General features: G+C 36.4%; 1 protein-coding gene across 3 annotated transcripts in view; it reads left to right on the top strand.

Moving 5' to 3' along the window:
• Window positions 1-26,127, top strand: part of abr (ABR activator of RhoGEF and GTPase) — a 296,797-nt gene that overhangs the window by 222,752 nt on the left and 47,918 nt on the right. For all 3 annotated transcript variants that reach the window (XM_084113285.1, XM_084113286.1, XM_084113287.1), the window contains 2 exons: window positions 12,011-12,108; window positions 12,198-12,329. In XM_084113285.1, coding sequence (XP_083969411.1) covers window positions 12,011-12,108; window positions 12,198-12,329 — 230 coding nt within the window. The remainder of the gene's footprint in view (window positions 1-12,010; window positions 12,109-12,197; window positions 12,330-26,127) is intronic.

The following is a 26,127-nucleotide window of genomic DNA, read 5'->3' as shown; positions in this document are numbered from 1 at the left end:
CGGCTTCTCACAGACCGATCGGCGCATGACATCAAAGCACTGTGAAAGCGATCCAAAAGCACAAGGAGTCGTATGCTTTCCAAACACTCCCGCAGCTCCGATCGGTCCGCGCCGCTCCGATGCATCTCGAACAAGCCTTCCATCAACAATGGCGCCCGTTGCATTACTATTGATACTCATGGCTTTGCAAACCTATCAGCATCCAAACACGGCAAATGCAGTAAGTTTGTATATTTTGCATGTACACAAACAACACTCATTGAGTGCCTGAGCTGTGCATTCAAGTGGGGCACACTATATCTAGCTGGTAACCTCCCACACTAACTTTGGCTCCTTCCCCACCAGAGAGGTCACATCAATAGTTTCTCCATTGTTTTTAATTTGGTTGTCGTTCGCAATGCTTCATGGATTGTAGGTCTTTTCCCTCATTACAGCTGTTAAGTACATGGTCTTGTACCTTTGTCTTTTTATCAGATTTTCGAAGACCTTTTTGCTTCACATCAAAGTTTCTAATGTTGTGATTCACCTTGTAGCTGGCTGGTTTGGTTCTTTCTGTATATGACTTTAAGACTCTTTTAAGATGAAGACTTTTTAAAAATATATTTGGGGAAAAGAGAATGGGAAAATACTTCTGGAACCTAGGCCGCTGACAAATTGGGCCAGAACTCGACCTTCCGTTTCGATCCACACCTGCTGAATTTAACATGCATGTAATTAGATCATGTCACTTTTATTCACTAATAAATAATTAACTTAATATAATTAATATCTTAACTTACTTTACTGTTTAAAGTGTTTAGCATTGTCTATTGTCTCACGCAATATTTTTTTAATTTGTTTTAATCTTAAGAATTTTATTCAAAACATTTTTTTCAATGTATTTCCTCTTTTACTACCAAATAAGCTTCATTGTGTAAGTAAAATGAGTTGTGAACACAGTTTCATGTTGATTGTAAATCAAGCAAACAAAGGCCTTTGCAAAAGATGAAATAAGTACACTGTGGGATTCTTGCACATGGAAACTCCTCTGTTACATAAGTTTCTTCTTAGTATAGATGAAAGTGGCAGAGATGAATCTGTATCTGAAAACTCTCCAGTCTCAAATCCAGTCGGCTCCGTCACACAGGACAAATTACTAAATGTATTGAGTAAAAACAAAACATAACTCATAACACAAGTCAGCACTGTGGTCACTATGGCTGCCAGGCCATAATTGGATCATTTGTCCTGTGGGGGTTTCACTCATGAATATTTGCATATATATTTACACATTATGTCTCTTTTGCTTTATGAGGTCAGGGCTTGAATGAAATTGTGTCTATGTAAAGTATGCTAATGTGAATTTGCATAATGGACACATATGGCCAGCAGATTCTGTAGATCAGCTCAGATAACAATCAGATGTCTGTTTTAAAGCCCCAATGAATCACACAATATACTTCCTCAAGACTGATTCAAAAGAGCCATTGTGTTAGACTGTTTTGAAGTTTTTGGATGCTTGCTTCATTTTTTTTATTATTATTTTTTTTTGTCATGGAGTTTTTGGTGTTGTGGTCATCATGATTATGACAGTGAAAGCAAATGTGTTTTCAGAAGGATATGCAGATGTTTGAATATCTTTTTTATACCAGGATGTCCTTTCTCATTCTCAGCTGCTGATTGAATCCTCCTTTTGGAGTCTTATTAAAGGCCTTCATCCACTCTGACAGGAAACACAACCAAATCCTTGCTCTGGGCCATTAATGCGAACTGGGTCATTGACATTGGCCTCCTGATACAAAGAGTTTTAGGGGGTAAATACCCAGAATACCAACCACAGTTTTAAGTAACACTTAGAGTAAATGAAATATCTTTGCCTTTCTGCAAGTTTCCAACCTCTATTTCTTTTGTTTTCATGGCATCTCCATCTTTTCATTTGCATATACTGTTAGGAAACTGGAGTAATGGATGCTGAAAATTCAGCTTTACCATCACAAGATGGCAGCACACAGAAGTGCAGCAGCTTCTCAAGCTCCCTGTTTAACTTTTGTTTCTCATAGAAAAAGTGTGGAAGCAAGTGTATGAGCTATATTAGTAAGAGTGTGAATGATGTTACCGCTACGAGAATAATTAGTATCCATCCGAATCAGAAACCTTGGATGAATGCTGAGGTTAGAACTCTTTTGAGAGCCCGGGATTCTGCATTCAGGTCTGGTGATACAACAGCGCTCAGAGCAGCAAGAAGGAAATTGACTGCAAGTATTAAAAGAGCCAAGACTGCATATGCTGCAAAGATACAGGGTCATTTTTCTACCAATGACCCTCGAAGAATCAAGGCTATGACAGCAGAGACACTGAATGCCCTAGGGATCCATCTCTTCCTGATGCTCTCAATAACTTTTATGCTCGTTTTGAAGCCCTTAATACTTCTCCTAGCACCAGACTTGCATTCTCATTGGATGTGCTGCTTCCCAGTGTAACCATAGTGGATATCAGGAGGTCCCTCCTGAAAGTCAAGCCCTGCAAGGAAGCTGGCCCAGACAGCATTCACGGCCAGGTTCTGAAAGACTTTGCATTATCGCTATCTGAGGTACTAACAGACATATTTAACATCTCACTCTTTCAAGCCAAGGTACCATCATGCTTTAAATCTGCGACCATTATCCCTGTTCCAAAGATTTCAACAGTTTCGTGCCTAAATGACTACAGCCCAGTAGCACTAACTCCGATAGTCATGAAGTGCTTTGAGTGGTTGGTCATGGAATAAATAAAAAAAGGAATCGACTTCAGCATTGACCCCCACCAGTATGCATATAGGGGGAACAGATGTACTGCAGATGGCGTCTTGTATGTTGTACATATGGCCCTCACCCACCTGGAAAATTGGGACTCTTATGTGAGACTGCTTTTTCTTGATTTTAGCTCTGCTTTTAACACAGTCATACCACAAAAACTGGTGCACAAGTTGGAGGTGCTCGGAATGAGTCCAGCATTATTCAACTGGGTATTGATCTTCTTTACAAATAGGAGACAGACTTTTAGAATCCACAGTATTACTTCCATCACTCTTCCATTATCCTCAACACTGGCTCTCCCCAAGGATGTGTATTGAGTCCCCTGCTTTACTCTCTGCTGACCTATGAATGCTCAGCTACTTTTCAAGCAACCACATTGTGAAATTTGCAGATGATATAGCAGTGGACTATGACCTAACTTGGCATACTAATGCCATTAGTATAATAAAGGCGGCCAATCAACGGTTTTACTTCTTGAGGAGGCTCAAGCGGGCTGGTCTGGGCATTACAGTCCTTACATCCTTCTATATGTGTAGGTGGAGAGTATCATCACATCACAATTTAGTATATTTACAGTAGTAGATGCAGGGACAGGGCGGCCACTATTATCAAGGACTCTTCCCACCCTGCCTATGGACTGTTTGCCCCGTTTCCCTCAGGAAGAAGGTTGCGCTCAATTCCTGTTCTTTTACTTTGCGTGCAACAACATAGATACTTGCATGTGTAATGTTTCAGTGTTTTTTTTTTAAATAACAGTTCTATTTAGACTTTTTATGAGCAATAATGTCTACTTTATAGATTTTTTAGGTGCAATACTATTTGATTATTTATGTTCTTATTTATTACTAATTATTGCACTAATTATTGTCTTATTTTTGCATTGTTTATTCTAGTTTTTTATTGCTTATTATGCTATTTATTGATGACGCTGCTTAAACATACACCTTAGATTCTAATGTTTTTTATTGGTTAATGTTTCATCTTGTGCTTTGACCGGGACCTTAGTAACTTAGTTTCGTTCCTTCATGTAACCGTGTATGGAATGACAATTACTTTTTAAAATATATTTAAATAAAAAAACTGTTTTTAAAAAATTTAACAATAGTTCACAATATAACTGTTTGTACTGTATTTTTGATCAAATAAATGCAGCCTTGCTGAGTATAATAGACTTCTTTTTTTTTTTAAAAACATTAAAAAAGTCTTACCCCAAACTTTTGAACAGTAGAGTACAATAAAAATCAAAAAATGTATAATATAGTAAAAATAATTAACATTAATGTAACAAGAACTGCAAGTAGTTATACGGGGCCAAGCCAGCAATGCAACTTTCTCGCCTTCTCTGCCTTCCCTACCTTGCCTTGTCTACCAAGATGCAGAAGTTCCATAGTTCAAGTCAAAATCAACTCAAAATGAAGAATTTTTATATAAATGCACCGCATGTTACATTTAATAAGTACGGTTGAGATCATTCTCAGAAAGACACTATGTCTGGAACAGAAGCAACTTTAGAACCACTACTTCTTGCGGTCTGGGCATGTGCCAAACAGGATTGGAACCCAAAACCTAAAAGTTTCGGGGCACAAGGAATTTCAGATTGCGCCACTCAGTTGACACTGATTCAGCAGGCTGCCAAGGAGAGCTTTCAGTGTGAGAATGAGCACACAAAAGCATTACTTTAGTAAGTACTTTAGTAAGTATGCTAAGCTAACTTAATGCTAATGTAGCTTATGGTTAACCTGATAGCTGAAGAGCCACATTAAAGAATGGCAACTGGTTAGCTTGCCAACTAGCAAAAGGACACAAACACAGACAGGGTCAAATTTGGAGAGATATTTCTCAGGAACGGTAGTGAGTATCAAAAATATATGCAGTCATTTCAGTGCGGGTCGGTCCAAAGATCATCTGAACTGATTTTGGACAAAATTGAGCAAAATTTGTGGTAGGAGTAGCTAAAAAAATGTGTTTAATTTGCTTCAATATGTTGGATAGTCACATTGTTAAAAAATAACAAATGATATATCAAATATGATAAATCAAATTTTGAACAAGGTTTTCCAAAGTTATAACAGTTTTTGCAAAAATGAAAACGTACATCTCTGGAACGTCTGCTACGTCTCAGGTACCTTCAGGACATGCGGTCAATTATCCCTACCAAATTTTGTGAAGATATGTCAAATTGTATAAAAGATATTGCAATTTATCATGTCAAATTTCAAAATGGCGGACACGTGGTTTGTCCAATCAGAATCAGTATACACAGATTCGGCATGATACAGAGAATCCATAGACACCAAGATTCTGATTCTGATAAATTGTTCAAAAGTTATTAGCAAAAATAGCCATTTTTCAGATGAGCCATTTTCTCGTGACCTGTAGGTGGCGCTATTCCCAAATGTGGCATGGACCCTCATATCAGGGTTCCGATGAAGCCAATTTTCTTTTCGATTGATCAGAGTTTGACCCGAGATGCAGCCTCTGAACCAATTTTGTGTCGACCTCGTTAAGTTCACGACATCATAACTTTTGAACCAAGATGAATAAAAAAATAATCTGTTTTGTCATGGCTTTGTGTCTCAGTCCAAAGGTCATCTAACACAATTTTCATAAGAATTGGAGACAATTTGAAGGAGGAGTAGCAAAAAACCTGTACTTTAAACCTTGTGCATCAATTAAATAAAGTTACACATAGCTACATAGAGGACAAAAATGTCCATGTCAAAAAACTGTCATAAAAAGCTGAAGCTTGGGAGCACAGACTTAACTTTGGTATCATTTTAAACAATACCCTTGGCAGATTATTGCTGAAGTTAGTTTTTTTAGCGCAATTTTCCAACGGACAAAATTGCGATTGTTAACTCATGATTTCTGTTCTGTCTGTGCGCACCAATCTTGCACTTCTATCTCCTCCTCAACCAGACCACCTAGAGACTTCGAGTTTTCGGCATTATGTTAAGGAAGGTCTAATCTAGGGAACGCACACAAAAAAAACATAAAAAAAAAAAAAACATAAAAAGATTTACTTTTAAATCTACTTTTAAATTTACTTAGTGTTGTGATCCCATGACGTCAGAAAATTGCGCTAAAACACTCACTGAGTTTTTATTACTTGTTTATAAGTAAATCCAAAAAAAAGTTATATAGGTTTAAGTTTATGAAAATTATTTATGAACATTATTTTATATAAAATATATATTTTATGAAACAAGTTGAACTCTAAAACGGCTAGAAAATCAAAGCCATAAATCTAAATAAGTTGTGTTCCAAATTTGAGGACGATATCTCAAAAAATGAGCTTTCAGTAAGATTTTGTTTGGGTGCAGTACCAGACTTTCCCCATTGGATGCCAGCAAAACTCCACTGGTGAACACAGTGATTGGCTTTGTTATTTGCAGTTGAGTTTTTCTCTCTCAATACTACAAACACACACATGCACACAAACACATATATTTTATAACATACATACCAACCACACTCTGACATCCATACCAACAAACCCACACAATTATCGTTGCATAATTTATCCAAATGGCTCTATAATATTCCCGACGCAGAAAACAGGAATAAAGCGAGTATTTGCTTTATAGGCCAAACCTGAAAAAATGGCACCATCTGATAACAAATTGTAAAAATATAAATTTTGAAGCCTTGCCAACAGAATGAATGCCTATTAACAAAGATTGCATCATTTTATAGTTAAATGGTCCTGGGATAAAAAAAAAAAGTGCAGTTTTAATGGGTTTCAATGGGGACATTTTTGTCCAAAAGGCGCTGAGAGGAAGTATTTTGTGTAACTAGTGCAAAATAGATTTTTTAAAGGAAATGAAATAGTAAAATTCCAATAAAAATACACACCCGTGCCAAATTTTATGCAGTTAGCATTAACACAGGCAAAGTGATCAAAAAAACAAAACTGAAAAGGACAAAAATGTCCATAAGGATGCACAAGGGTTAAAAAAAAGGCCGCTACTGTAATGGGCGGATTCTTAATGTAAGATGTTGAATGGGATCAGCATGAAGAGGAGAATCGGGTGAACTCATTTTTAATAATAATCATAAGAAAAATAACGGATACAATATCCTAAATATAACAGCATAACTCTATCACTACATATCCCTCTATAAAGGTTCCTAATCTGAAAAGAAACTCATCTGCAAGTATACAGTGTGTGTGAATAGGCCAGCTGCCATATGGCTCTCATCACCAGCTCATTTCATCTGGGAACATCAGCCAGATGATGCGGTTCCTCCCCCAGATTACGGCACTTCCCATTTACCATTGTGTGGGGCAACCATGAACATTTGGGTCAAATTTAAAGCCCTTAACAGTTACACTCTTTGTATAATACAGAACCATCAGTAGTTATTGTCTTTCTACATATGCACCATTGTGCCAAACCTCTTTGATTATTTTTCAATCACTTTTTTTGTCTAACGGTCTAACTTTTTTTGTCCATTATCTAATGGAACCTTTCAATGACAACCTCTTGAAGAAGCTTCTCATTGAGCTTTTTGCTATACACAAACCTCACATGGCGAGTCAAAAGCATGGCTGAAGGAACCCTTTTAAAATCACTGCACGGAAGCGCCACTCTCATTGAGGTTCGATGTGGTCACTCAGTGGTCACCGTCTGCAAACCTGAGCACCTTCCCTTACCAATCGTTTCCATTTTTTTTAAGCCTGATTCATGTTTCTTGGATATTTATATGTTTTTATAAATACATTTCCTGTTCTCTGAAAACTAGGTTTCTGTGCCTAGTGCTACTAAAAACTAAAGCCTCATCTGACCATGAGGAGAGATATAGCTGCCCTTATTTCATGTTTTTAGTATTGAGAGCGAGGGCAGTAGGGCTGCAGGAAATGGGCCATTCGTGAAGGATGGTTCTGGTAAAGGTCTTTTCATTTAGGAATTCATCATTTAAGAATGGATTTTTTACTTACTTTTCATTTACAAATAATATAAAATCAAAGCTGAGAAAAATATAACAGCAATAAGTAAGGAAGGAAGGTCGTTCCTACTTGAGTTCAAAAGCTCACAAAAAATATTTTGGCCCTAATATAACAAAATGTTAAACAAATATTGTGCATTAGGTGTGTAATTCATGCTTCACATTTATTTTGTTTTATATTTGTGCTGCCCCAGAGAATGATGGGAAATGAAGTAGGCCCATTATAAACTTGCTAAATGTTTTTTTTTTTTTTTTTCTGGTAAGCTTTAGCGTTTAACCCATTAACTTCTAAATGCATGAACAAAAACAACACTGACACATTTTCAGAATAGCTTTTTATGTTCTGTGGAAGAAAGTAATTCTCAAAATTTTGGAATGACAAGTATGTTTTAAATCATGTTTTAATAATCTTTTGTTGTGCTTTAAAGTAGTACAATAATTTTGATGTGTTGACTAACATACTAAAGCACATGTAAAGTACTTGTTTACAATTTTAACTGTAGTGTGTTATTCAATATTACATTTACAGTGAAAATGTTTTAAATGTACTAAACTTCATAACAAATATGCAATTGATTATATTTAAAACGTGACAAAAGTATATTTTAGTTTGGGTGGGTCTAAAAAGCCCTCTAAAGTTCAGCTAATTGTGTTTAATATAAATGTTAATTAATACAAGGGTCTTCAACTAGGGTTCTGCAGTGGTACTTCAGGGGGTCTGCCAATTAATGTTTGATCACAAATAATATTTTGTTAAAAAAAATTAAAACATGAGTAAAAAAAAATATCACAAAGTCAAATTTAAATATAAGCACTCTGAAACAAAAGCAAGAACACCCTCAGTTAATACTGTAATAATATAATATTATTGGCGAAATTTTTTGAATTTGCGCTCTTTCCAGCTTTCGAGGCTAAGTAGAATTAACCATTGAATAAAAGTGTTGTTTTTCATGCTGCTAAGAGGACCGATGACCAATTACACGCTGCAAAGTTTTGGAAATGACATCGACACATAAATGTAGGATTCACTCTCGAAATTGCAATTAACAGTGATACTTGCACGGGCCAAAAATATGGTATGTCAAAATAGATACGCGTAATGTAGGCTAAATGACGACTAAGAGATTGCTAGAAAAATATTCTTATTAATATATATTTTTAAAATTCTGTTCTAATTATTTGTAAAAGTAATGACTTTTACATGTCTCACTGTACATTGCTATTGCAATGTATAATGTAATGCTATTACATTACTAGAAAACCCTCACTCGTTTCACATACTCATTTGGTGCGTCCCAATTCGCATACTATCCGTCCTAAATAGCATTCGAAAATAGGATTAGTACATCCCAAATCGTAGTATGTTGAAATGAGTGTTCCAAAGATACCCGGATGGTCTACTATTTCCGGTCAGAATCCGAAGTGCAGATCAATGCACACTCTAACGGCTAATATTGCCCACAACCCATCGCGCGTTGGACGAGGATTTGGTTAGAACTACAAACACGAGTGAAAAGTGTTAGAAAACTACAGACATGGAGGACGCACGAGTCTGGCGATTATGTAGAGAGGTTTAGATAAAGGGGTTTGAGTGATTAAGTGTCTAATCTGATGAAAATGTAATTATTCAATGTTGTCTACATTATATTGCATCTGCAGATGCATTGTGAACTTTTGTAAAGATACGTTTAACCATTAACTTTTAAATGCATCATTATATTCAAATTGCAAACACATGAAGAGAGTCTCCGCATGAAAGACCCACGACCGTGCAACTACATTTCTCTCCGAAACGGTAGGATTTTAACTGTGACAAGATGATTCACTGGGCAGTTTACGGTGACAGGATGCACGCGACAGATCTGTCCGTTAAGATGGCGAAGTAGTATGTCCCAAAGCTTGCCTACTCTTTTGCTACACACTCAAAAGTATGTACTTTTTCCTCACAAAAAGAGTACATACTTTTAGGGTGTAGTATAAGTAGGCGAATTGGGACGCAGCATTTGCTTCCATTCTTAATTGTCCATCTCACAGCAAAGTTAAAATGTTAAGGTTTAGTAAACTTTAAGCTAAAGTTCAAGTAAATGTTAAATTGCCCATCTGACTAGTTGACTAGACAAATTAATATGTGAATTTTTAATAAACTAGCAACTAAAGTTCAGGTAAATGTTTAATTGTCCATCTGATTAATTCAAAATGTATGACTCTGCAAACAACTAATGAATTGTGATTTCGCAACATCAACATTTTATTTATTATGGTGCATAAATCTCAATTTTAATAATGAAAAGAAATATACAGAGATGCATGTGCAACAACAATAATGTGCATAGTTCTGATCTACTGTCTTAACATAATATAACTTATTCTTAATCACAATATAGTTTGTTTCTATTAATATTGAATATGTTACTCTGTTTGACATATTTTGTATCGGGGGGTCCCTGCTCCATCACGTCTCTATCGCCTAAGCCCTGATAAAGACCCATGCTTCCCCAGGGGGGAAGAAAAATGTTTAGATGAAGTTGTGAAAATGGTGTGAACATGGACTTTACATGTTACAGTGCGAGCTGGAGGTGAATCAAAAAGCCAGTCTCAAAGAAACCCCTGAAATTCCCACTGATGACATTGTGGTCGACCGTCGGGCAACGTCAGGGCGTTTTTGAGTGTCGTTGGCTCCAGTCGGATGCTGTCTGTTTTTTGGGGCCGATTCAACATGTAGAATCGGCTTCGGGCCATCGGTGAGAGAGAAAACTCTGATTTGCGCAAAGCAGCGCTTTATGGTTTGTATACCTGCAGTTCCTTTTTTGAATGACGAATATAGACAAATATATATGCTTAAATAGACAGTTATCGCCTTTAGACGCAGGTGCAGAACAAGCTTGTTAGTTGACAGTCGCCTGTAGTCCTTTCGGTGTGTTCTATCACAGATTTTTTCCTCGACGCGAGGTGACAACACATTCGGCTTTAATTAGCGCTAGTTCTTTGCCATCGGTTTGGTGTGTACCTACCTTTAGACACATAGATAAGACAAATGCTGTGTTCACTGGTGGTTGTCCCACCAACTGTGCCTGTTCCTTTGTCCTTGTGTGCCTGTTCCGCCAAAAGACTCTTGAGAGGGGTTAATACACTGTATTGTGTGCCAGTATTGACACATATGGATGCTTTTCATAATATATGATAGACCAGTAGGGTTGAAAAAATCTTTCAAGGTTTTAAGTGCTGACACCATGTCTACGTGGTGAACCATGAAAATTTAAAGCTACACTCACTTATAACCTATGCCTTGATTAATAAACACAAAGTAATTAATCATACGGAGTCTGCAATTTTTTTAAATTGTGAAATGCTAAAGTGCTAAATTAATATAAACATATTTATGAAAGCAATAAACCCTGAGAGGCTGTACATTACAATGTATGGGTATGGGGTGTTTTTCATATTTTAATGCCTAAAATCCCCTAAACTGTCTCACAATTATTAATAATAGTTCAAAAGGTTGGGGTCAATAAGATTTTTTAAACAAAATTGAAAGAAGTCTTTTGTACTAATATTAATATTAGTATAAAAAAATACTAGTAATGCTGTGAAATATTATTACAATTTAAAAATATATATATTTTATTGGATTATAAAATGTAATTTATTCATGTGATGGCAATGCTGATTTTCAACAGCCATTTCTCAGTCACATCATTTCTAATGATTCTGTTGATTTGCTGCTCAAGAAACATTGTTATCTTATTATTATCCATGTTGAACACAGTTGTGCTGCTTAATATTTTTTTTTTGGAAGCTGTGATGCATATTTTCTTTGATGAATAGACAGTTCAAAAGAACAGCATTTGTGTGAAATAGAAATTTTAAATGTCTTTACTGTCTCTTTTAATTAGTTTAATGCATCCTTGTTGTATAAAAGTATTAATTTCTTTTAAAATTTTATTTTAGTAGTATTAGTAATTTTAGTTTAAAATATGAATAAAAATAAACATATATGACACTATACATTATATAATATTAAATAAAATAAAATAAAATAAATATAAAATAATTTATAATAATAATAATAAAATAAAATAAAATAAAAATTCTCCTGCCAAGTAATATAGATTGTTACTCTTACTGTACGGCTGTTTATGGGTATCAAACCTCAGACATCAAATAATATAGATTCAACTCTTTTGTTTTTGCAGGTGTGTGTATGTAACAACAGCTTTCGAATTACCTTTTTTTAATGAATTTTTTTTTTTTCTCATGAGGTCATTATTATTGTGTTCTCTCTGTAGATATGTACTGTACGCTGGAGGTAGACTCTTTCGGTTACTTCGTCAGTAAGGCCAAAACGCGCGTTTTCAGGGACACAACAGAACCAACGTGGAACGAGGTGAGCTTTGTCATGATAATAAATAAGATTCACCTGACCAATTATTACCATCATGTAATCTGTCAATTCATTTATTTGTTATCCTACAGGAGTTTGAAATAGAGCTGGAGGGCTCTCAGTGTCTGCGGATCCTGTGCTATGAGAAGTGTTACGACAAATCAAAGATCAATAAGGACGATAATGAGATTGTGGACAAGATCATGGGCAAGGGCCAAGTACAGGTAGGACAAAGAGACAAACACATTGTTAAACACAACATGTGTGCAACAGTAAACACTCAGGTCTGAGTAAGACTCCACCAGACTGGTGGAGCACAAGAGCACAAAAGGACAGATTTAAATTGTGGTGGTTTCCTGATGTGAGTCATTTCTATTGTTGTCTGGTTAGCGTGTGCTCTGCAGATGGTGTGTTGTGGTGCTTTATTTTTGACATTGGCAGCTTTACTGCCTGAGAACCCATGGCTTACATTTCTTTTTCCTCACATACATGGGAAATGCCCCAATTACACTTAAGTGAGTATGTATGTGTTGAGATCAGTGTGTTCACATGTGTTTTGCGGTATGCAGCTTACGTTAGAAATCGTCATAGAATTCCTTTCAAGACGAATTTTTGAGCAGATCCATGACAAAAAAGTTTGTAAACATGCCCTTTTTATTTTACTAGAATAAAGCCTTCATTGATCTTCATTGTTGTGGTAACACTTTGACGACCATGTGAGTCGCTGATGCTACTTTTTTTACTGTCATTATCAAGCCATTTGTCCTGTTTTGCTAAGCTTTATGCTTAAACCTCAGTCAAATTCTTCTTCTTAAAGTATTGCATTCTTCTTTTAAATCTGGGGCAGCTTATGGGGGGACTAAAAATTAGGTGGATTTAATTGCACAGGAGGTTTGTTTCTGTGTTATGTTTGTGTTATTCTCTTGGGATCATAGCCAGAGCTGAATTAACAGCAAAAAAGATGATTTTGTTTTCACAGAGAATGTGGTGTGTATGTCACTCCCATTAGTATGTACAGATATACACGTTACCACCACAAGCTAAACACGCACACACAGCATTACTTCTGCAGACAGAAATACTGATAGTAATGCTATTTTGGGAATAAAGACATTGCAGAGATGCTTGCAAACAAACTCCACAGAATGAGGGAGAAATAATGATTCATAATAATAAAATTACCTTTATTCCCCATATAAAGTATCTAAGGGACAGATGTTTAAAAGCATTGAATATTATTATGGTACTAGCAAAAAAAAAAGGGGGTGCTCATTGCACAGTTATTTTGCGGCTATATAGACTGTTGGTCCATTCCTGGCTGGATTATGGGAGCATAGTTTATAGCTCTGCTAGAAAATCATATTTGCAAATGCTAGATACTGTTCACCATCAAGGAGGTTAGGCAATTGAGACTTGCCTTAGGAGTCTTCAGGACCTCTCAAATGTTTATGAATGACCTCTCAAATCAGTATGAATGAAATTTGGATGTATTACATCAGCCAGGTTGTCACTGTCAGTTGTGTAGCTTTCTTGCCATTCATTTTATTCTTTTAAATACAACTCCTCTCCTGTGGCCTCATAGGTCCATTGGACGCACACTTCATAATCTCGCTGGAAGTAGTAAGTCATCCAGGTATTTTTTGCCTGCTGTTTTATAAAAACTTTGAATTCAGACATACTACTCTGTAGTGTTAATTTTGTTAAAGAAAATTATGATGAAAAATGTTCATCGACAACATTTCTTTTCTGACTAAGACGAGACGATGACAAGACAATTTCAGCATCATTAAACGATAATTGTTACTATATCAACTTGCAATTGAAAAAAGATGAGATTAAAATGTAGTTCAAAATATCTTTACCAGATTCTTCTTTTGTTTTTGTCAGAGAAAAAGCAAAGCGGTGACAAAATATTACAGAGAGGGGCTGCGTCTGAAATCGCATATTCTGAGTAGGTTCTTATTTGTAAAAGTAATTACTCCATGGCCGCTAAAAACATTTCTATATAGTATGAATGTACGACATGTACAAATGTGTCTGGATGTATCATGTGTTACATAACGTTAAAAAACAAATACTAACCTTAACCTACACCCAAACCTTAACCTTAGTATAGCATTGGTAGTACATCCATGCAATCAGATCCATCCATGATATTTCTGACCTCTGAATTGAATCCATGAAGTTTTCTTGACAGCTGACTGCGTGAGTACAGAGTTGAGTACAGATTTGAGTTCTTTTTTTGCGTCTAATCGTGCTTGAATAGTCCAATGATCATGCAATGATTGGCACTTGAATGAATGATAGCGTGATCATATACTGTAGCGCAGCCTAAGGATGACAAAAAAAACAAATGCTTTGTTAATTGCGCTAAATATTTTTAACGTGTTAAACTGAAAAAAAAAAAGATTGTCAAATGAACGCATTAATTTTGACAGCTCTAGTTGGAACAAATGATTGTTTGCAGCGAGGTTCACAGTGTTTCATATACTGTAGATTTACTGTGTAGGCCTACCCTATGTTATGGGGACATTTTTTGGTCCCCATGTGAAAAACGGCTTACAAATCATTCTTGGTGTTTTTTGACAATCTGAAAATGCAGAAAGCACTCTGTGATGGATAGGTTTAGGGTTAGGATATAGAATATGCAGTTTGTACAGTATAAAAATCATTATGTCTACCCATAAAACGTGTGTGCGTGCGTGCGCCAAACAACCATCTTATGTTCTCTAGTAAAAGAAAACAAGTCAAGAACCTCTTCAAAGTGAGCTCTTATAGAGGTGCACTTCACACTCACCCTTTAGTATATGTGACCTATGGCCCACTTAACTCTCTCCTGGTGTAAAGTATATATTTTTGCTTGGCAAATAAAATATATATTTGATTGCTTGGCCTTCTAGTAGTTAATACCTTCCTTCCTGGACAGGAAGACAAGCCACTTCTGAAACTAAAGTCACTCTTTTCTATACATGTGAGAGGCCTTGTTCATATTTAAGTGAGTTTAAAGAGCGTGTTGAAACTGGTGGTTAGAAGAGACTTTGTGCAGCATACAGGTTGGAACTGAAGCTATTTTAGTTTATTTTGTTATAACTGAGATATTCCAGTAATATTTCTGTCAGTGTGTGACCATGAAACTTTTCGAATCCATTTCCTTTAATTATTTGGGTATGCTAAAGAATTATATGTCTGAAGTTCAGGACTTCTTTTTAAGCATCTAACACCATGAGTTACACATTTGTAAAACACTTGACATGAATGCAGCTGTGGAATGATAATCTGTGCTGGGGATATAATGATGGCACATGCACATACAATGCAGTGTGAGAGGGGTAATGGGTGTGGAGTAGGCTACTTTACACAGCTGTACTCTGGGAAATATACATCACTCTTACTCAGAGAATGAGATACTATTATGACTTCATCAGGTTTAATTAAAGTCAAACTGCACATGTCCGCTAGCCTTATCACATCCCTCTAATGAACCATTTTAGTTTAGATTTGCTGTGGGTTTGCACCAAAAAGTATCATCAGCATCAAGTGTCTTCAAGTATGATATCTTTTTGACGTGTAACGTGACGCAACGTTACTCTGTGCGTTAGCTCAGTGGCTGGTATGAGACACTTGTCATACATTTGCAGTAAGCTAGATCGATATTAGAATATCATATTAATGAAAGCTAGATGACTTTTGTTGGTAAATGGCATGCAATTAATTTTAAAATGTATTGTATGGTAGAGAAAATACTGTATTACTGTTACTACTAATAAAGCTCTTTCTGCTGTGTTAGCCACTTGACAAAATATTGGCCTGACCTGAGTTTGGTTTTTCCAGCTAGACCACACTGGCTTCAAAATAAATTTTGCTGCCGCTAGGGTGCTAGCCCTAGGGTGCTATAATTTCTAGGCTAACAGTAGTCAACATTTGAAGTGGATCAAAAAAGTTTATCAAAGTTGTCCTAAGACAAGAACGGGTATTGTTAAAAATTGTATAACTTTGATGAAAGGTTTTGATCCACTTCAAATGTTGACTACTGTAGTTTGTCGTGGTAATCTTTAATCAAAATCTGAAAAGTTACTTCCGGTCTGGAATGTTGTCCTTTTCTGATGACGTCAGTTTGACGACTTGGGATGAAAACGCTTAACCACTCACCTCCAACCATTAGTCTGTTATGAGCGAGAGATGGAGAGGAGGTGTGCTAAAGTAAGACCCCGCCGTTTCACTTGGAAATACGTCACAGCATTACAGTAAAATCAGTTGCAACTTCCGGTTAACAGGGACTTTAAACATTGTTGGAAACATTTTGGATAATGTTAAGTACACAAAGTCAACAAAATATATAACATTGTTAGCTGTAAGATTCTTTTATGTTTTTGCACCAGGGATGCATTTGTTTAAAGGCACACTGTGGAGAAATTGTGTTTTTGTCAAATACTTGCACTGTCGTAAATACCCCTCCACCCCCCAACCTCTACGTTAGACTTATTTATGTCTTGATATTTATGTGAGATATTGAAAACTGTTCTCATGATAATCGCAAGAATCAACGTCAACAGCGTCGTCTGATATCCCTCAGGACTACGTGATAAATACACCTCACAACACCTGAGTTCAGCTTGCAAACTAGTTCGTGAGGCAAGCTAGGCAATAAAACATAACGCAAAAAACACGTAAGAGAAACGAGTGTTTGTTAGCAAGTCTGTTAACAGCTCTGATAATCGAAAACTAGCTAGACATATGTGGAAATTATTGGACTGGTCTAATTATCAGCAATGGATAAATGAACAGCATGTAAAAAAATGACATACTACAAGCAAGGGCAACAACAAACAACATAGAATGCAAACAAGTTTACAAATAAGATATTTATTTACTGGCCACTTCATGCGTTTTCTCAGATCGGATTTCTGATTTATCAAAATGATTCCATTTACAACTGGTCACATAAATGTGTTTTTGCGAAATGGATTTAAATCCGATCTTCAATTCTCGCGCTATATGCATATTTAATGGAGTGCACATCACCAAAAGCAACAGATATGAGCTGCATTTTATTGATCATCAGCTAAAATTTCAAAATCAAAGACAGCAATAAGAGAGAGTAGTAACAGCCCTGGTAAGATCATTTTGTTTCTTTACTTTTAATGATGATGATTGTGTGATAAGCGTCTGTGACTTACTTTCACTTTGATTTGTGATAGTTTGCACGTTGTCTTGATGAATATGCAGTTGCTCAGCTGCGGTAATGCGTGTTCCAGTAGCGTCGTCATATCTGGCAATAACATATAGACTATAACACGCTCTCACACATTTTTTTATTTATTTTTTTAACATTTTTGGGAGGAGTACAATTTACATATGTGGTTTCAACAACCAGATGCATTTACACTTGTCCAGTTTCGTCTGGAATGCGTCTCAGACCTCCTCCTGAAGTGGTTTGAGCGGTCGGATTCAAATCCGTCTTGAATGCGTTTCGGAGGACATTTACACCTGGTCTTTTCACGATCAGATAGCTATCCGATCTGAGAAAACGCATGAAGTGGCCAGGTGTAAACAGCCCCCATGACAAAAACATACGCACGAAAGCCGAAAACAAACGCTGGTTGGCCTCTCACGTCCATAGACAGTATATAAACGCTCACGTCCAAATTTGAGGAAGTGGTGGGGGAAGTGACGTATGCCGTAAAGCAGTCGAATTTTGTAGTTCTTTTTGTGCTCGGGTTACTACCCGAACCCCGAAGTTACGTAGTGCCAGTAAAAGCGATACAGACCCCGTCAGGCTATGGCAGACGTGTCATTCAACCTATTGTAAGTCGATGTACCATCACAAGGGTCTTGGAAATATATTATGAAGGTTGAAAAGATACATAGTGTTCCTTTAATCAAAAATACATTAAAACAGTAATATTGTGAAAAATATATTTAAAAATGTAATGTCTTTTTTTCTTTTTATTGTAATTAATTTCTGTTATGCCATTAACTTGCCATTTTATTGTAATTCATTTGTGATGCCATTACTCATTTAAAAAAATCTTACTGAACCCAAACTTGAACAGTGAACAATTTTTATTATTATTATAATTATTAAAGCAGTTTTATTTTAAGGCTAGGGATGGACTGTAGAACTTACTTGTTTTATTGAAAAACAATAGAGGTCTATTGCATGACTCCATTTAAAAAAGTAAATGTGTGTGTGCACATTTGTCTGCTCACATTCACATTCAGTTGGCGACACTAGCCACATCAACATGACATTTTCAGCAGCAAATAGAAAACAATTAATCTCTCACATATTCATAAGAAAAAGTAAATACATATCACATATTGCGGTCTGATTTGATTTGTCAAACTAAGACAACTGCTTTATTATTTAATAACTGTCATTCATGTGTTAAAGATAGTATTAGATTCGTGCCAGGCACTTTGTTACAATATACTGTCTTCCTTTCCCGTGATCAGTGATATTGAGGGCTAGGTCAACATCTGGACCAACTTATACTCTAAAAAACACAATCTTCCAAACTAATCAGTCTCTTTCATTTAGATTATGTAATGCTGTGATTGTGTTGTCGTCATAAGTATCTGAGCTTGATCTTCTGTTTGAATCCTTCGCTCTGGGCGTCTGTTTTCTTAACTGCTCTGGCTGAGGTGAACTGAGCCAAAATGTTTCCCTTCCCTCCCTGGAGAGGTCCTGATTTATTTAACAATTTTCTGGCCCTAACATGTAAAAATCCTTAAATGGTCACATTGTAGCAACTCCCATCTGATTTTAATGGACCCTGTTACTGCAGCCATGTTTTATAGGGAGACGGGAAAGTTATATTCATCTATATTCTATTCACGTCCACAAGTCACCTTTATTTATATAGCGTTTTTTACAATACAGATTGCATCAAATCAGCTTCACAGTGATAACATGAAAATTATACAACAAAGTTTGATTCTAGAAGAAAATTGTGTCATCGTCCACCTTAAGTAAGGCAGATCAATAATATTGTTGAATATTAAATGTCCCCAACTAAGCAAGCCAAACGCCAAGGCAACAGTGGCAAGGAACCAAAACTCCATCAGGTGACAGAATGGAGAAAAAAAACCTTGGGAGAACCCAGGCTCAGTCGGGGGCCAGTTCTCCTCTGGCCAACGAGCGAACAGTGTATAATTATGATCCAGGCAGCATTACAGGTCAGAAGTCAGATTGGATCAGAACATTTAGAATATTTATCCAGTTCCATCTGGTTCCATCAAGTAATTTTTCTACCCACACTAAAAACCACAATACTGTGCAAATCAACAAAATTACAGCCAATCACAACAAGCTCAATGAACGTGTTTGTTGCTGTCAGCATGATCTCTCCCTGGCACTTGTCGTGGTTAGGACATGGTGTTAGTCCCAGGTTTGAGTCAGAAGAAGTCATCCATTTATATAACTGAGGCCATTTATTTCAGTACATCTATTTGGCATTGAACCACTAATCAGTATCTGTCACTGTATGACCAATCAAATGCGAACACTCACATGTTGACATGTCCTGTCCTGTCAAATTGGGGAGCTTATTGAAAAGACACAATAATGTGATGCTTAATGTGATTAACATTTAATGTCACTCCTGCACTTTACACGAATAAGGTGTTATCTATCTGTCGTCCGTCTGTCAATCCATTCATCAGTCTGTCCATCTATCCATCTAAAAATTTGATTTTGAAAGATTTCACTCAGAAATTGCTAGTAAATTTCACAAACAATTAAACTGAAATTACAAGTAACATATTGAATGCTGTCTGTCTGTACATTACTATCTTCTATCTAATAACGTTATTATTATTATGTCAGTTTATCTAATAGATGTTATCTAATTTCTAATAGTACTCTGGGAAAATAAAAACTTGTATTTGTGTCTTTAATGCTTTATAAAAGTTATTGGCTATTTATACGCTATTCCAAAGTACCAGTACTAGTATGAAAGTTTGTTTAGTGAACACAAGTTTGTTTTGAGAACAAATTTTGAGGCAAAAAAAGGCAAAATGAGCCATCGTCTAACTTTCTAAACTCTTTCAACATATTAAATACAGTGACCTGAGAGTGTTACATCGTGTAGATAGTGATATGATGCTTTGCTGCTTTCTGTAGTGGCTTGTTATATAATGCCACTGATGACAGCCAAAACATTCCACAGGGAGGAAGTGTGTAAGATTGCTTTTATGCATTAATCTTTTGAGAACTCTCCTCACCAGCCTCTTTCTCTTTCCCTCAGGGAGTCGTCCTCCTCTTCATCCCTCGCTTTTTATCTATCTCTCCCTAGTCACTATCTTATGGTCTTTTCATGTCTTTTCAGCTTTTTGGCTGTAAAATGTTGTTGAGTGTCCGTGTGGAAACTCTATAATGATCTCTCTGGGTGGGGTTGTATCCCCTGTACTCTCTGTTTTGTCAAACACAATACACTCTGCCCTATATGATTTAAAGGGAGCCATATCTTACTTTAGTAGCATTTTAGCCTTCCCTGATATCCAATGTTATTGTTCGTCTAGGCTGCATACAGCAATATAGACTATGACTGTTTTACCTTTTAGTTGTATGTGACTGTTGTGTATATAGAAGTGTATAAATACACAAAGTATAAATTAAATGAAGATTAATCCTTATTAAAGTTACAAAAGTTCTTCAGGAAAGAACAGTGGGTGATTTCTTTGTCATTTAAAAACACAGACAGCAGCAGGAATATTAGGCTGCTCTAAGACATAATGCATGGACCCAGAACTGATACACACGCGTTGTCTTTCTCTAGTGTTTATGCTCACTTAAGACATAACCTACTATGATTGCTAGGATACTGTTAATAGCTGTTATTTCATACTTCATAAGATCTGAAACCAATATAAGTTAGCCTTACAAACCTTTTATGAGTTAAATGAGATCCGTTTTTGTCTCTTCGCAAGTTTGTAGTAGTAGGTCGTAACTTGTAAGGGCGTGGTTTGTAGGACTGCTGGACACAGACAGACCCTTCTCGTTTAAACGCAGAAGGCAAAGTGTGTCTTGGTCTAACCTGCGCTTGCGCACTATCAAACACGCGGGTGATGATGGCGTAAATGACTGGTCATATTAGAGCATACGGCATTTGCATCGAACAAAGTTTGCAAAAAGTGACTGTTTTGCCCACACTTTATGACCATCGCTGTTGTAACGTATTGGGAAGCCAGAATGTTCCCACACAGGAGATTTATGCAGCGGCTCTATCAGCATCGTGTCTCCTTCGCTTGGCATGCTGAACTGCAACACACTAATACGTGAGGTACTGTGATGTCAGCAATAGATTTACACACTAACAGTTGATTGGACAGCTACTCTCACATGAAATGCATGCTGAGCGTATCCATTGACAGAAACATACATTAGCGGAACTCTGCCTGTCTGTTTTACGTGTTGTTGTTTTTTCTTTTAAACAAACCATATTATAGATTTTGATATTAACCAAGGTGCAAGTAGTGTATTCATAGGTATAATTTACGGATTGGACATGTCCTCACCACTTTTTGCCAAGGTCGATATTGTCCCCACCACTTTTTTGAAGCATCTCGCAGCACGGATGTACCTAGTGCAAATTAAACATATTCTGTTTGACTATTGCAGATCATTGATTTCATTCGTTTGTGTTAAATAAGAGGCATTCTGGCCCTGGAATGTGTTGTTTTTAAAATGATGCGGAGTGTTTGTGTCCGCTGTTATCACTGGCGAAAGGCAACAGTGTTCTCTTATGGATCATGTACAGACTTCACACACAGATGAGCACTTCTTTCTATCGCTTAACGTCATTGTGGAGACTCGCTATTCTTTCCGGTGAAATCACAGAACAAAATGCACACAAATGTGTATCTGCTCTTGATATACAATCACTGATGAACATCTTTGGTTGTAATGGAAAAATAATAATAAACTATACGATGCGGATTAAAACGCAGAACCTCTGACATGCTTAAAAAAAAATTCTACCACCAGACCATTAGGGTACATGAACGTTAAATGCTATCACATTAAACATGAGTTCTATGTTGATACATTAAACTCAATGTATTGAAATTGATTTCTGGACATTGTAATGTTATTTGGACCTCATCTCACCCTGAACCCCTCTCATGCTCCCTACCGAGTAACTAGGTCAGGTGTCATTTTAGACGTTTTAATAGCTCTGGATCTAGTTTATTACAAAATAAATAATAAAAAAATCCATTATGCGTGATTTCTTGGTTTTGCCATCTTCGGGTTGTCTTTATGTGGATATGGTGAGCGTGGATGCACCGTTATTGTTTTTCAGTGGCTGTGCTTGCATGCACGGAGCGTGTTGTAATCTGAATACTACAGACAGTCATTAATCATGACCACTCCGTCCATCAAGTTTTTTTGTAATATGTCATGTCTCCTTTGTTTCTCTCATTCTCTCTCAAACGTCCTACAATCCCCAGAGGCCCCAGAATCTATCAACACTAACAGATGGGTGTTTTATGGTGCAAGCAGATACATACAGTACGCATACACATACAAAATCTCTGTAGGATGCACATACTAACAAATTGGTGGGACAGATTTGTTTGCATATAAATGGCATCAGTTAGTCTACATGCTACTGTATGTGTTTGAGTTCAATAAAAGAAGCATCACTACTTAGGATTTTCTCCATAATCAAATCTTCCACCTTGTGTATGCCGTACTGATGTTTATGCTCTTTTTTGTCTTTTACATTCTGTCCTCTAGCTTAAGATCTGTCCTCTTGCTTCTTCGGCTGTACAGGTACTGATTGTCTGGTTGTCTCTGCTGGTAAAGAACAATAAGAAGTGTGTTCCATTGTCAAATTTTTGCTCTTTGCATCACCAAACTACACTTTCCTATTAGTGTATCCACAGAGACGGCAGCCAATGAACCTGAGGATTCTCTCTAACGTATAGTGAATCACTGGTTCACGTCATTTCAACATGGTGAAATACTACATTGAGGGGGTTGAGCCACACCATACAGTATATAATTAAAACACTTTCTATAGAAATCGTCTCTTTGCAAAACCCTGATGAAACCACTCAAATGTATTCCTGAAGTGTTATGACAGAAACAACAGCTGGCAGTTTTTATCAACAGAAAGAGCACAAGAACATGAGAACAAAGAAAGAGTGATGGCAGGTGGTTCAATAAAACAATATGTCCCCGTGTTGAAAACATAAATCAGAGAGGGGGCAATGTACCTGCCACCCGCAACCCTGCCCCCACACACTGCTCTGGAGACCCCCCGGGGAACACACCTCATGTCATACACATCCTTCATCCACACCAAACATTCTCCCACCCTTTCAGTAATGATTTATATACATTCAGGCTCAAAATTACATTTTCGACTAAATTGAGAGAATTTTCAAGCTGTATATATTATACTGCTGTATACTGGTGTGTTTTACATTATTTTCTTATTTTTCTCAAATATATTGTCCCTTTGACAAAGAAATAATTTAGATGCTTTCCTCTTGTGGATTTGTGGCAAACAGAACAGGCCATTGTGTCACACAGCATAATGTTTGCTCATATATCAGATCAAATACACAGTATACAGAAATACACACACAATCCCGTTCAAAACTTAAGGTTTTGATGATTTTTTTTTTTTTTTTTTTTTTGAAAGAAATTAATGCTTTTATACAGCAAGGATGTATTAAATAGATCAAAAATGTCAGTTAAAAAACAACAACATCATTTTACAAAAGATTTCGGTCTCCAATAAATGCTGTTTTTTAACTTTCATCCTGAATTTTTTTTCCTGAAACTTTTCCACAAACTATTAAGCAGCACAACTGTTTCAACATGGATAATAATAAGAAATGTTTCTTGAGCACCAAATCAGCATATTAGAAGTATTTTTGAAGGATCATGTGACACTGAAGACTATAATGGTTGCTGAAAATGCCATCACAGGAATGAATTACATTTTAAAATATATAAAAATATAAAACAGATATTTTTTAAATCATAATAATATTTCAGAATAATGATGTTTTACTATATTTTTTATCAAACAAATGCAGCCTTGGTGAACATGAGAATCGTCTTTCAGATACATTGAAATGTCTATTAACACCAAACTTTTGAAATATTGTATTGTATGTTCAGTATAAGTATTAAGTACCTTTCTTTTGAGGAAAAGTAGAGCCCAGGGTTATTGAATATGTTTTTGTGTATTTTTATTTCACCTTTTTAAATTAAAATAAATTCATGTTATCTTATTTCTGCTGTCTCCTTCGGACAGTTTGTTCGTGGTATTTCCTGTTTCAAAGTGGAGTTGCTGCATATCAGTGGTGACTGGCACATTCATCCTATATGTGAAGGTTGAGTAACACTGCTTTTTACACGGATGGTGGTTTGCTTGTTGATCCACAAGTCCCAGCTCCCCCTTTTTTCTCTTTTATGTTCTGCTTTCATTTCAAATAATATTTTAGATCAAATCAAGATATTTGATATTCCAGTCTGAAATGGTTCACCCAAGTGGATGTTTTATCATGTATGGATTGTGTTTATGTACACAAAGGCTAAGAAAAGAGTGGGATGTCTGTGTGTGTCCAAACCCCTTTGTATGGCTTTCTACTGGAAACACAGGGCCCATGAGAGCACATTTGGACTAAATGTTGTTCTGAATACCAGAGATGGTTGATGCAGAACTGACATGATGAAGCCAAAGTGCATTCCTGTCCTTCTCTTTCTTCATGAATAGCAGATGATATTGGTATGAAGGCTTGGTGAATAAAAGCAGTTGTTTCTCTCCTGTTTGTGTCACAAAGACACTCAATTCATATCAGTACTCATGACTAGAGCAAAAACAATCCATGTACCAAGTGCGCTTCCACTATTTTTTTTTATTTTTTTTTTGCACCTGTACACTATTTTATGTATATACTTTAAACTTTTCCCAGATTTTCTTCATGCTTATTTGGATTATCAGTTTAATTTTTGGTATTTTAAATCAATGCACATGATTATTGCTAATTATTTTTTTAGTGCCGAACAAGAGTATCATGCTTTCATCCATCATCTTCTGGAACATTATTTTATGTGGTAGTCGGTGTTTACTGGAACATTATTTTATGTGGTAGCTACGCTGCATCTTCGTTGTCTTATTTTTTATGTTTTTTGACGGGTGGCAATCAGCGTTAAGATGCAATACTGCCACCTACAGTGTCGGAGTGTCAACTAGATAGATAGTGCCACTGGATTATCTGCAATATTATCTTGTGTAGTATTAACATATGAATTATTATTATTTTTTAATATTACAGCTATCGTCAATACCAGTATATTGACACCCATAATTTATATAATTGATATAGAAGACGCTGTGTGTTGCATGTGAAGTTGAATTTGTTTTGTTCCTTTTCGCATTCTTGCTGGCCTGTGTTAGTTTTTCCTGAATATATAGTGAGTTCATACACACATGGCCCTGGGCTGCCATTTCTATTTGCCAACCAGCTAATCAGATTTCCCATTATTAATCGTGCCAGATTTTTGCCCTCAGTGTAATCTGTCTTTTCTCTTTTTGTCCCTTGAGGAACCAGGACAGAACATTTTGAGTCCCTTGCTTTTCCCACTCTTGGGGATCTTGGAGATCCCTTTCTTTTTCTTTTTCTTCTTTCAACTATTCTTTTCTTTTTCCAATACTTCACTTTCTGGTCAGGCCCTCTGAGCATTTCCTATCTCCTACTCCTAATTTCCTGCTGGTCCTCTTTTCTATCTCAGTTTCTCTCTGCATTGGTCAGGCCTGATGTTCTTTGTAGTGATCACTGGAAAGAACCATCACAGAAGATTGTGACCAGACACCCACAACCTTAAAATTAAGCTTAGGTGGGTGGTGTGGCGTAGTGGCTAAAATGTATGCTGTTATCAGGGCATGCTGTAGAAGTAACAATCCTCAGTATTTTAAAGAGATTGATAGAGTTTCCATTAAATGTCAATGGCATTCAAAATTATGAATGATTTTAATGTTTAATGTGATTTTAATTAGA

Source organism: Abramis brama (genome assembly GCF_963993115.1).
Source record: "Abramis brama genome assembly, chromosome: 5".
NCBI lineage: Eukaryota > Metazoa > Chordata > Actinopteri > Cypriniformes > Leuciscidae > Abramis > Abramis brama.
Note: the sequence above shows the minus strand (reverse complement) of the source record. Positions and strands in the feature narration are given on the sequence as shown.